This window comes from Haliotis rufescens, unplaced genomic scaffold (assembly GCF_023055435.1).
Source record: "Haliotis rufescens isolate VD_foot unplaced genomic scaffold, xgHalRufe1.0.p SCAF_1, whole genome shotgun sequence".
Taxonomy (NCBI): Eukaryota; Metazoa; Mollusca; class Gastropoda; order Lepetellida; family Haliotidae; genus Haliotis; species Haliotis rufescens.
In genome coordinates, this window is record NW_025963779.1 from 32448169 (window position 1) to 32461991 (window position 13823).

A 13823-nucleotide genomic window follows, 5' to 3' on the forward strand; every position below is an offset into this window, starting at 1 on the left:
CGGCATATTACTGACCTGTCAATCATTTTCATACAATGTCCACAGCAACGGGCTGTTATGTCACGGTATCAACGGACGCTTTATGTTATTTTGTGCTCTACCAAGGGTAACATGTCGACAGGTCAGGTATACACAGTACCCGAGTGTTTCAAGCATACCCTAGAAACCACCGCCACTGTAGAAATCGGATCTTTATGATGTGATATCACCGAGGGATTTCTATCAGGTGTTGTCTGGTACTATCTGATTGGGAAGATGTGGAGCTGCCAGTATATCGCATGGGCAATATTGTTATTCGGGGCAATTCTTGGGATTGATTCAGCCTCGCTAGCAGGTAAAATTGTGCTATAACTATGATTCTTGGATTCGTCACAAAGAAAATCCACCAGGTCTCGTGGTAAATCCAAACAAAAGCCGTATTTATTAAAAATTAAATGCCATATCGACCAGTTCCTCAATACTGCGCCTGTAAACAATAACAAGCACCAATTGTACTGAAGATATAGGAATTCCCCGAGTACGCGGAATATCTAATCAGTATATCTAGTCTAGTATAATTTCTCAGTAATGAATATAAAAATATTGTTTTTGAAATTGTAACCGCAAAAATAATTAGCTGAATTTTTTCTCATGAAAATAACGGATTTCCTGTTTTCGACGCTTGTTTTCATGCAGTATAAAAATGTTGTAAAACAAACTTTCGCCGAATGATAGTATATATTATCGATAACTTGTACCAAAGAGAAAAATTGAATTCTGTTATTATTTGATTAACTTAAGGTTTGAATCTCTTCTTACCCTTTTTATCGTGAGAACCGTGAACCAAAGGTTAATGTGTCCTATTTATATACATGTAGTTAAAATTTTACTTTAATGTGGAATGAAAAGAGAAAAACACTTTCTTGAGATACAAGGATAATGAAAAGTTGGATGTTGAACCTCTGATTTAATATCATGCAATATTTACATTTAATTGTGTTATTATCAATGCATATATGTTTTGCTATGATTGTTGAGCCAAAGAAATAACAATCATAATGTTTTTAACAAATGTGTATTCATACTTCCCATTTCTCTTGTTATTTAGTTTGTTTAATGACTTGATCGTGTGTCATCGTGCCTCGATGGCGTGAATCATTGCTCGCTCTAATTCCATGCAGTCACGGGTTTGCCTTTCTGCATGTATAGCCTCTCATTCAGATCCTGAAACAAACATATCTAAAAAAATCCCATACAAGCCTACAATAGTTTGGCAAGCTTTTTATGCCCCCGAATCGATTATTTACAGCTGTAGTGATCGAGCTGGAATATTGCCGTTAAGCAACAACCACTTACTAACGTTTCACACTACGGTGTATATAAAGTGCTGTAACACGAAATGTGAGAAAAAGTAAGTTTACTGGAATTGTGCCTAACGCATTTAACATAAACCTTGTTTGCTGTTTAACGCCGCATTATATGACACGTGTGTTGTATTGCCGAAAATCGATTGAATCTAGATGAGAAGAAAGCATGAACGTCGACTTAGTCGATATTCGATTATGCACATCGTGTCGAGATGTTTGTATTGCAATACATACACCGTGCAGCATCACATCACGATTGCTTTTAGTACGTTATATGTCAGAAGTTACAATGCATCAATATGCATATTATCATCAGGGTACTTACATCTTCAGCAGGATCGCTATATAGAGGCAAAGTTATCGGCAATAAATTCGGGAAATATTTGAAGTACACATATTAGTATAACATTAGTAATTATTATTATGCAAGATTAAGATAACCTTTTAAAGATAAGAACGTTCTTTCCGAAACGCGTGATTTTAATGAGATCTTGTACTCCGATATCTCTGTCTCAAGATCTTATGATAGTGCCATTGAAGGTCGCGACAGGTAGGCCCTAATCAAAATGTCAGCTTTCTAAAACGATTCAGCTTCAATTCTTTAGTGCCTCGATTCGGAAATTTCGATTTTTGCAAAAGAAAAACACAAAAGAAGACAAATACACCCATTTGATTGTAGACACCATCTAGGGCGCTCAGAAACGACATGACGCATACATTATCCACAACAACAAAATATCTGGACTTTATGTTTTTGAATTTGGAATTCCTCTATTAAATTAGTTTTCGAGATATATAAAAATCAGATATGCTTGTTTGAATGCTCCGGACAAGTTATTCGGTTTGCTGAGTTGCGTCCCTTAGCCTTGTTAGGATCCGCTGTTCATGGTTTTAAATCCCAGATAGGGTCCGATCATGATCCTTACATGGCTTTCCATCATACCGTGTTTGAGGATTTCATAACAGTGGTACATGTCTGACACCTGCATCACATTTGGCTTTCCACCCACATCACGCCCACGCGCTTGGATATGATTGAAATACTGTTCAAAACGGCTTCATAACCACCACAACCAATATTACTTACTGTTATGTGTTTTTTTAAGTACTCATGTGTGTATCAGAATTGTAATCGAATTTAATCCCTGGTTTCGGGCGAGGCGTTAATATCCCATAGGGAACGTGTTGGACATCTATGATACAAAAGAGGTTCATGCCTATGTATATATGTATAGGTAATGCATCAGCCATGTGTCACCTTGGAATAGCATCTATATAACTACATGTATATATATTCATCACCACAGCGACAGTATACAGTAGCAATCGCAATAGTAGACATATATCACCGAAATTATACAGAACACTATTCAGAAACCGTTAAGCACAAACGTTGTATAGAAATCCTGTCCCCTATACAAATAACTTTCATTGTATATATTCCCAGCCATATAAGCCAGTGTGCTCTAGGGGAACTATGTGCACGTGGGAAAGCATTTATATAACCAAGAGAGGCAGATTAGCGTGGGATATATTTCAAAACGTATACACTGCCAAAGCGCCCACCAGGTAGGGCAGAATGAATTTCAATATTTATGTCCACAGCAACGTTGTTAATACTTGATCTAAGCCATAAATTATCACTCCCCACTCATTCTGTCTTGACTCTGGACATTTTAAAGTCGGTGATAGTTAGAATATGTTATAGTCAGCACAGTAGGCAAACGGGTGCCCGGCGTATATGCTTTTGTAGACGTGGCTAAATACATAACGCCTTATGTACCATAACATTTAGAAATGGGCTTCACACATTGTACCCATGTCGGGAATCGAACCCGGGTCTTCGGCGTGACGAGCGAACGCTTTTACCACTAGGATACCCGACCGCCCATTTAGTATATGAGGATCACACACAGAGACTATATACCGATATATGGTCTCTGTCACAAATGTCTTAAGTGAAACCGCTCAGTGGTTAATTTTATTATTATTATTATCAGTCTCAAATTGTTTTACTATCAGAAAATGTAAGAAATACCCACAACCATATTTGTTCAAACACTCAAAGGCAAAGGTAACGGTGCTGCTGCTCCTATTTATATTGTCGCGATTCTAAGAAAGACACAGCTAAAGATTCAGCCTTGCGTTGGACATGTTAAGCTTTCTGGGGTTTAATTTTGATGAAAAACCTAAGATTGTATTCTTCAGTAAGTTTAGATTACTATAGTTTCTAGTAATATATGGGGGCACGGGTGGCCCACTCGTCTAAGGCGCCGCGATTCGCCGTGCAGAGTTGCGTGCCTTGGGCACGCCAGAAACCTATGATTGTGGGTTCCAATCCCGGTTCGCTCCGATTATGTTTCTAGGTTTGTCAGCACCATACCTGTGCTCGTGGGTTTCACCGAAGTGGTAAACGTCTGAGCTTTCCTCCCACATTAAGCTGACACGCCGTGATAAAACTGGGATAATGTAAAAAGCGGCGTTAAACTCACTCACTCCAGTAATATATATTCATCCGAACAATTCTCGTGTTCTTTACACACGTTATGGTGAAACGCCTTTATTGTTATTCCCTATTACAGATGTAACTTGTTTTCAAAGAAATGCAATGCAATATTAGGTGTGCTTTTTTCCCCGAACTACGCAAAAATCAATGTATCAAAATCTGACGTGACAAATTGTTTGATGTGATCAATCTTTAAAGCCATTATTTCATATCATCATAGTTTAAATTATTTCAGGCATCAATAAATGTATGTGAAGTCAGTTACGTTTGCGTTTTAATTTTATGCTTTGGTGACGTCGGTGAATATATTGCCAATGTTAAACTTTCATATGTATTGTTCTGTTATAGCCGAGAGGGTGTCAGAGGCTGTTTCTATAACTCTCTACCGGCTTGAGGCAGACGATGTGAGTATGATTATAGACATGATAGATGCTGGAGGGAAATAACCACAGCATAGACACACATTATTCTTAACTTTCTTCAGATGAAAATTTCTACTTTCATCATCACATTTGATCAGTGTCACTTCAGTGTTAAACTTGACTGTACGTAAATCAGGTGGGGTGCAATTGGGTTTAACGTCGCGTCCAAGATTATTGCACTTATATAGCGACGTACATGTACGTGCATGTGTGTGTATGTGGCTGCTTGTACTAGACCGATTTATAGTGCTAGCTCACTGATATACCATGGCGCAGTTCAACATGAAAACCCCACTCAGACACAGTATACTGACTCCGAGCCGACCTGTCCTTGTTTTAGCCCCTTAATGCAAAGCGCCAGACAGGGTTACATCAATTACCATCTTTAAACGTCTTTTGGTATGACGCGGTCGGGGACCAAACCCCGGACCTTCCGCTCTCCGGGCATCCTCCCGAGGCAAGAGAGTTAACTGACTTTAAAAGTCCAGTTTCCACCCTTGCCGAACTAGGCTGGAATTCCTGGGCTCGATCGTAGCGCCACCAGTGGCTATTACGAGTTATGTCCTTTCTATGCCTCTCCTATTGACCAATCAGATTCAACCTCTCGTATTACCTGCATTTGCTTCAAACAAAAAGGTGGCGCCCAGTCAAGACGATCTGATTGATAATCAAGATCTATATTGTGATAAAACGAGTCTTACATCGCGAAGTGCATCAAATCACGTGAGCACCTTGATTAAAAGCATGAAAAGATTTAGAAAATATCTGTTGACACCGAGTTAGCGGTGCACATGTTTTGCAAATCCTGCAGTCGACCGAAATCTGAATGACACTTTACGAACCGGATTTCGATTTTGGTGCGCGATTTTGATTGGACTATGCATAGACTCGTTAGTCCAGCCAAAATGTAACTCCACAATACCAGCCTAGTTCGGCAAGGGTGGAAACTGGACTTTTATAGTCAGTTAACTCACTTGCTCTCCGGGCGGACGCTCTACCACTACGGTCCGTAAATAAGGACAACACACTGTCTTTGTATCTAATATGGATCCCAAAAGGGGACATCATCGTGATGTCGCCCCAACAAAAGCAGGCAAAAAGTGTTAAAATTTGCCAAAGCGCGACTTTTGTACATTTAGTCGCATTGTCGAGGTTTGAATAATATTTTTGGGTTGTTGTTTTTTTTTACCAAAAGGCGATCAAGCGACAACACAACATTTTTCAAGGTCATCGGGTTCTTGCAGTTTGGCTAATTTGGACAAAGCGACAGTGTCTCTTATAGTATTCAATAGTACCTCTCCAGTAAAAGTAATTTCTTTACTGAGTGATTTGCAACTTTCGACACACTGACCATGTTGGAAGCCCAAGCCCGGTGACCAATCTTTGTCGGGAGGCGAATAAATGGATAAGGCATGTCATCGTAACCCAACTGCGTGGATCGACGCTCATGATGTCAATCACTGGATAGTATGGCCCAGACTCGAATATTTGCAGACTGCCGTCATGTACCTCGACTTTTGCTGCGCGCGGCGTAAAAAACAACATACCAAAAATTTCTTGACTGGTAGATTTTCTATGGCAAATATTTGTTATTTTCGCCATGTATTGTTTTACTAAATAATTAAACTTCGTTTTGTTTCCGTATCTAACCCGCAAGTTTTCAGCTCATTAGATTTGTCCATGTACTTTTACATGAGGTTATTGTGGTAATAAACTATAAATATTTGTTGTTTTCAAGTGGTCAAGTAAATCCGCAGCCTTTAAAACAGTTGTGGCCGATGGCGCCAATGTATACTGTGAAGCATACCCTTCGGCCTGTGGCTTCCTCTACTGGGACAGCAATGCCGCGTGAGTTGTCTTTCAACTGAGTTACCTCCCTTAGCAGTTTGTCATGTTTCTTTTTGTGTTTTTTTTTCATATTGATGTGTTTTGGTGATCGCGTGCTATACATATCTTACCACAATTGTCAAAACATGTAGTTGTTTCATTACGGCTACAGCAGCACGTTATTTGAACTGTACAACTACCATGAAACATTCAAGATTGCGATCAGCGATAGTACCTCGGAGAAGCCACATATCACTTACGTCGTGGCTAAGGAGGCGGACATAAAATAATTTACGTTGTTCACATTATCTTCAAACAAATAAGCACGTGTTTTTCAAATGATTTATTTTCCTGATAGTAAAACCTCAGATACAATGAATATTACAAATACGATCTCTACGATGTAATGTTTAATTCTTTTCCAGGTTTGGCGGGTCGTTGGTGGGAGAAAACCAAGTTGTCGTGGACGCCAAGAATCTCAAGGTCAACTTCTACATACAGTTCCATGCTCTTGCCAATATCTCATCTGTCTCCAAGACACAATTTGTCTTGAACTATATTGCATTTAAGAGTAAGTATGTCAGCACATATCACACGTTACCCGGCCCCTCTATAATTGTAATAGGGGAAAGTGGCAAAGTCGTCTAAGGCGCCTTAGTAAGCTGTGCAGAGTTGCGTCCCTTGGGCCCATCGGAAACCTTTGATCGTGGGTTCGAATCCCAGTTCGCAATGATTATGTTTTGGGTTTGTCAGCACCCTACCCGTACTCGCGGGTTCACTAAAGAGGTAAACGTCTGAGACCTGCATCACTTCGGCCTTTCCTCCCTCATTAGGCTGACAGGCAGTGACATAACTGGAATACTGTTAAAAGCGGCGTTAAACCAAACTCACTCACTCACTCACACATTGATACTGTTATCCATGCGATAACCGAATCCGATGAACTTAAGGCTCGCGTAATAAAATTTGTATTCCTAATATGGGATTTTTATGACACGGAAACACATTCAGCTAATAATGTCTATATAATGTCTGTATCTCCACAACGTATTAGATCATCCTCACCATGCTCATCCTCATCCTCATCCTCATCCTCATCATCATCATCATCATTGTCACCTCATTATTGCCAGAAGTCACCCAAAGATCTCTCGTTGCAGCCATTGTCCAGAGCGTTCGCCTTGATATCGCTTCGGCAGTTGGTGCGCCTGTGACGTATGTAGACACGGAGTTCTACGGCATCCCTCCCGCCAACCTAGCCAACCGGGTCATCATCCCCGTCGCCGTCGTCGTCTTACTCGTCATCATCGTCATTGCCATCGCACTCCACTTGTGGAAGTAAGCTGCCTACAAACATGTAAACATGTCTCTACACTGAAGCTATCTCTGTAACTTCTACCACTGACGATGTGACGTCTGCCATTATCACTACTGTCCACATGATTTCTACCATTGACACTACTATCCACGTGACTTCTCCCATTGACACTACAAACCACGTGACTTACACCATTGACACTATTCTCCACGTGACTTCTACCATTGACACTACTATCCACGTGACTTCTCCCATTGACACTACTAACCACGTGACTTACACCATTGACACTATTCTCCACGTGACTTCTACCATTGACACTACTATCCACGTGACTTCTCCCATTGACACTACTAACCACGTGACTTACACATTGACACTACTAACCACGTGACTTACACCATTGACACTATTCTCCACGTGACTTCTACCATTGACACTACTATCCATGTGACTTACACCACTGACACGACTATCAAACTCAAACTCAAACTCGTTTATTCTCAGAAAAAACACCCACTATCCATGTGACTTCTACCATTGACACTACTATCCACGTGACTTCTCCCATTGACACTACTAACCACGTGACTTACACCATTGACACTACTAACCACGTGACTTACACCATTGACACTATTCTCCACGTGACTTCTACCATTGACACTACTATCCATGTGACTTACACCACTGACACGACTATCAAACTCAAACTCAAACTCGTTTATTCTCAGAAAAAACACCCACTATCCATGTGACTTCTACCATTGACACTACTATCCACATGACTGCCACCATTGACACTACTATGAATGTGATTTCTACCATTGACACTGGCACGATGTGACTTTTACCGCTGGCACTACTATTCATGTTATACCTACCATTGACACTACTATTGACACTTACACCACTGACACTATCAATGTTGAATCTACCATTGAAACCTACCACACAAACACCCTTTTCTACCAGCGTTGGGTTAAATGGGTCCCAGGCAACCCACGCTGGTCGTATGACGCGACTAAATGGATCGGATGGTCAGGCTCAGTTACTGGGATGATTGCTTGTTATATCATCAATTATTTACAGGCCGCCGTCATATAGCAGGAATATTGCTGTGTGCGGCGTTAACCATTTAACTGTACCTCCAGCCATTACCATGTCTACGTTAACTGTCCTTGGTGCTACTGCTGTTATTGCTGCTCCTGCTGTCCAACATTGACCTAGAAGATGGCAGTCGCATGACTTGATTGTTTTGTAAAAGAGTTTGAATATGAACATCAATGTAAGTTCTCAACTGTTTTTCAGCAAACGACAGAAAAAAAACAAAAAGAGTCGTGCGAGACGTGATCTGACGTCAGCGAAGGTGACGCCCATTCACACCACACACGGCGCTACTGGTAAACACGCCGACACTCACAACAACTTGAAGTGAGTGTCTAGATGTGTAGCACCTGTTCTGCTAACATTTAACTTTCCTTCCAGCGAGGCTATAGTGAGTGAGTGGACTTGGTTTAACGCCGATTTAAACAGTATTTAGGTTATATCACGGCGTCCATGGCTATAGACGTCTAACATATTTTTAACCTACTTTTTTTTCTTTTTCTTTTCTTTTTTCATTTCTATGGAAGTATTGCAGTTAAATTTAAATAGTGATGTAGACATTGAAACTGCAGGCATATATTACTTAACTTGTTTGATACTCAGTGATGTGAAACTTTGTTTCATTGATTACAATAGTTGAGACACAGTTGACTGGAAATCTGTTGCTGGATCGTTGACAAATACCGTATTCGACGTAATATGCGTCCCGCTCTAATAAGCGCCCACGGCGATATTTGCTGATATATTGGCTTGTAAACAATCCTAATTAGCACCCCTTCCGATTGATCAATGTACACAAGACTTATATATTCGTGTATATGCACACTCGTGTGTTATATCCACCCTTAATTATGGGCAATTACATTCTGGAAAAATATATCTGTCGTACATAAACATTTCAGGCTGTCACCATAAACCACGAAATTTATCTTTCAACTCTGTTTTTTTTCCACCAAAATAATGTTCTAATAAGAGCCCCCTATTTCTAATTTTGAGAGCGCCCTGAGCGCTTATTACGTCGAATACGGTAAACTTAATATTTGGTAAAAGTTCTGTTTTTAACTTCTAATAGAGTAAAGTGCAGAATTAGTTTTCTGAACATATTTTATTCGCTTTTTTCACTTGTCTTGTTACAGGTTTTCCAACTGTAGTTTTGTATGTAGTTAGTATCCCATTGTTATAATAATGATCGCAATGGTAGACTAGTGGTAAAAGCGATCGCTCGTCATACCGAAGACCCACGTTCGATTCTCCACATGACTACACGGTGTTAATCCAATTATTGTGTACCCCGTGTATAGATATTGCTTGAAGAGGCTTAACCCATATGTATTCACTTCTTGTAGAAATTAAATGGCAAATAAATGTAATCATTTCTAACTCTAAATCTAGGCTTAGCTATAGACTGAAATATCTTTTCAGTTGAATTCTTGATTTAATGTTCCTTTTAGCATACAATATAGTTTACAAATTAACGAAGAATAGCTTATACTCGAAATGTGTAGATGTGTAACATGTTCGTGAAATGACGTTCATGTTACATCCTTAGAGGCATTGCAACTGACTGAATGGTTAGACATTCTACATCCCTATGAATAGAAGACATGATGTAAATATTTACTAATTTCTGATTTGTAACTCATTGACACTACTTTGATAAAAATGGCAATATTAGGCAATAAATATCCTTTTGAAATATTTACGTAAGAACACCACATGTTACATTTTTGGATATGTTACATGTTACATTCAAAGGTTACATTATTAACAGTTAACGAATCAAATTATATTAGTCTGCAAAAAAACTGCTATAATCTGTGTGTTACGAAACACGTCTTCCTGTATGACGTCCTAGTGTGATGGCAGTGTTTTCTCTCTCACACACACACACACACACACACACACACACACACACACACACACGTTCTTGCGATGGTTCTGGATTAGGTTAGAATTGGTTCCCTGTAACCTGTGTTGGTCGCGACAGGCGATCAATTGGATCGATCATTTACAGGCCGCCCTCATTCAGCTTAAATATTGCTTAGTGTGGGGTCTGAAAAACAAATCAACAAACAAGGCAGTGTTTTTATATTTAAACTCCATTTCTAGCAAAAGAGCGAAACGAAATTGTTCCGTGATTGGTCATATAGTGTGATGCGGGATTGTTGGTGTGGAGTTTTGCTGGTCAAAAAAGGAACAGTAAGGAAAAGATAGTTTCATATTTTGAGCAGTAATCACTGTTGCCATTGACGTTGGTTTGTTGTCACGTTGTCACGTTGTGTGTTTGCCTGCATGGAGTTGAACTTATATGTTTTATTGCACTGATTGAATGTCCTGAACACTCTTAACAAACTGAAGTGCAATTCCCGTTGAACATGGCTGATGGCTTCTGATTACTTTCAAACATTTAATACAGCTTGATCCTTAAAACCACGTACACATCAAGTTGATACAAAAGGTTAAGAATTTATATCCGTTGAATCAAGATTTGATCAATACAAGATTTGGTGGATGACTTAACAATCTGTTTTGGTGCTAACTGTGTTTGTCATTCTTTACTACAATTTACACCCATACCTTTTATAGCCATAAGTTTGACCCCTTGGTAAATCCGGGACGAAACAGGTCCCTTGTGCTCTGCGCTTTTCGTAAGACCCGAGTACCGGGGGTCAGGTGCTTCCAGAGTCCACGTGACCGCTGGCGTGGATTAACCACTGACTTGCCTAGTCTAGACTTGATAACGTTTTGGGCCCCGTGATATAGCAGGAAAGAAATTGCTGACTTTGAATAGTATTCACATTTTCACTTAACGAGCTCTTCACATGCAGGTTATACTACGAGATACGGAGCGTACTCTAACATGGATAATTTGTGTTTATGTTCTTGTCTACCTTGTTTCAGCGGAAGTAATGTAAACAACACTGAAAAGGGGGCCCACCAAATGAAGGAAATATTACCCAGCACCCCACAATCGCACCCACAGAAACTCCCCCCTGTAAACGGGTTCATGGAAGATGAAACACAGCACCGAAACGCAGCACGAGCCGTATCTGTAGAAGACACTGAAGGTGAACACCGGAAAGACAAGAAACGGAAGAAGAAGAGGAAGAAGCGTCATCACCGGGATTCTGAATCTGGCTATGACCACAATCAATCGGACAACGAAAACACCCGAACACACACGATTACGTCTCAAGAACGTCACCAGTATGGTAACGACGTGTACGACAGCGACCCTTGTTAGTTACGATACAAAGACGATTGTTTGATGATGTTAATTTTTTAAATCAGAAATGTTACAGAACCTGCGTTCGTAGTCTGTATTCGGAACAGTTAGAAAAACACGTAGCTTTTCTCTACAATGAATATAACCACCATTACATGGGCTGTCATAATCCAAATAATATGGGTATGGTCAAGTTGGTCAAAGAGATGGTTTGTAAAAAATAATATGGGTATGGTCAAGTTGGTCAAAGAGATGGTTTGTAAAATTGGTTTACGTTTATTTAGGTTTAATACGAACTATATATATTTGGGTTATTATGAGACAGTGCTATTTATCATAACGACATGAGCTTAGGGCATTATGTAAACTTATATTTACTCGTAGTTTTAATAACTAGTATTTTGTATTCTTAACCTTGCTATGTACACTTTAGAATGTACTGTATTATACAGCGTAACACTAGCAAAATCATATGGTGACAAGAAAACGTAAACGATACAAAATCGGTAATCATAATTTTTAACGTTAGATACGCCTGAACTTTTACCAGTTTATGAATCTCAAAAACACTCATCAATGCTCATTTGAGACACTGCGCGCCGAAGTCGTATCTGACCTGAATATCAAGGAATCGTGGATAGTGCTGCCATGAAGGTCAGAGACTGGAGGGAAACCATCTTTGCGTATGTTTGTTTATCTTGTCTTACCTTTGTAAATATACAGTGCTGTTTATAATTTATGTTTTTAATGTAGCGACCATTCTGTGTTAGATCACAACGATTTGTATTGAACACCTCACCAGCTTTAAAAAAAAGTTTATTTCTCGACTCTTCATACATCCCCCTACCCCCTCATACGTTTTTACGCTGTTGCTACAGTTTATCCTGTGTATATAACGGTAACCATGTCATCATTTATCCCGATACAAAGGTGACCTGCAGTAGCTGTGCGGTATTCAGTAGCTTCAGTTGCGGTATTCAGTAGCTACAGGTGCGGTATTCAGTAGCTACAGGTGCGGTATTCAGTAGCTTCAGGTGCGGTATTCAGTAGCTTCAGGTGCGGTATTCAGTAGCTACAGGTGCGGTGCGGTATTCAGTAGCTACAGGTGCGGTATTCAGTAGCTTCAGGTGCGGTATTCAGTAGCTTCAGGTGCGGTATTCAGTAGTTACAGGTGCGGTATTCAGTAGCTACAGGTGCGGTATTCAGTAGCTTCAGGTGCGGTATTCAGTAGCTTCAGGTGCGGTATTCAGTAGCTACAGGTGCGGTATTCAGTAGCTTCAGGTGCGGTATTCAGTAGCTACAGGTGCGGTATTCAGTAGCTACAGGTGCGGTATTCAGTAGCTACAGGTGCGGTATTCAGTAGCTTCAGGTCCGGTATTCAGTAGCCACAGGTGCGGTATTCAGTAGCTTCAGGTGCGGTATTCAGTAGCCACAGGTGCGGTATTCAGTAGCTTCAGGTGCGGTATTCAGTAGCTTCGTGTACCTATACACTACGTTCAGGACCAAAAAACTGAATAATTTGTTCTTCTGATATGTTTCCACAAGAGACCACACGAAGGCCGAATATTATTTTCTTTTCAAGACTTACAACATTTCTTATATTAATATCTCATGGACTTTGGAACACAAGAGATCAGCTGTTACTAATTGGTGATTCTGGGCCTAAAGGGTAATGTTTCTTATGTAACTATACCTTTTTGTAGCCTTTTTTAGTAAGGTACTTATTCAAATACGAACATGTACAGGTTAATGGAGTCAAGACCATTATCGCCCAGTTTCATCAAAATCAGACCTGTTACTTCGATACGATACCTCTTGACGTGAAGATCCTCTACGCAGAGAGGTATCGCATCGGAGTAACAGATCTGATTATAATTTTGATCATCATCGAAAGCTAATCAGAAAACTCTGGAGGACAAATTATGAAGTTGTTCTGGACACGTATAGGAATTTACATGGTCATAAGGGAGTATCCATCTGATTTGTAAGATTTGGGGGGAGGAGGGAGCGGTACTAAATTTACCGAGAACCATCAAACAATCTATTCATTTTCACTATCAACGCAAAAAAA

General features: G+C 40.0%; 1 protein-coding gene across 4 annotated transcripts; it reads left to right on the plus strand.

Moving 5' to 3' along the window:
• The first annotated feature begins 29 nt into the window (after nt 1-29).
• On the plus strand, nt 30-13247 carry LOC124110961. Of its 4 annotated transcripts, none has more exons than XR_007220531.1 (8): nt 30-334; nt 4201-4256; nt 6013-6122; nt 6527-6672; nt 7262-7439; nt 8731-8853; nt 11428-13165; nt 13210-13247. XR_007220531.1 is itself a non-coding variant. In XM_046470472.2 (7 exons), the coding sequence occupies exons 1-7, from the start codon at nt 256-258 to the stop codon at nt 11768-11770; spliced, it is 1035 nt and encodes a 344-aa protein (XP_046326428.2). In that variant the 5' UTR covers nt 30-255; the 3' UTR covers nt 11771-13247. The 4 variants fall into 4 exon arrangements, 2 of the variants coding, with proteins under 2 accessions (XP_046326428.2, XP_046326430.2); XR_007220537.1 differs by having other exon boundaries at nt 11428-12786; nt 12858-13247; XM_046470472.2 differs by having other exon boundaries at nt 11428-13247.
• Nucleotides 13248-13823: the final 576 nt, after the last annotated feature.

Excerpts from the sequence above, each read along its gene's own strand:
- LOC124110961 (XM_046470472.2), top strand. The coding sequence starts at position 256 with ATGTGGAGCTGCCAGTATATCGCATGGGCAATATTGTTATTCGGGGCA. Across the intron at positions 6,673-7,261 it reads GAACTATATTGCATTTAAGA|CCATTGTCCAGAGCGTTCGC; the intron begins GTAAGTATGTCA and ends CTCTCGTTGCAG. Across the intron at positions 7,440-8,730 it reads ATCGCACTCCACTTGTGGAA|CAAACGACAGAAAAAAAACA; the intron begins GTAAGCTGCCTA and ends ACTGTTTTTCAG.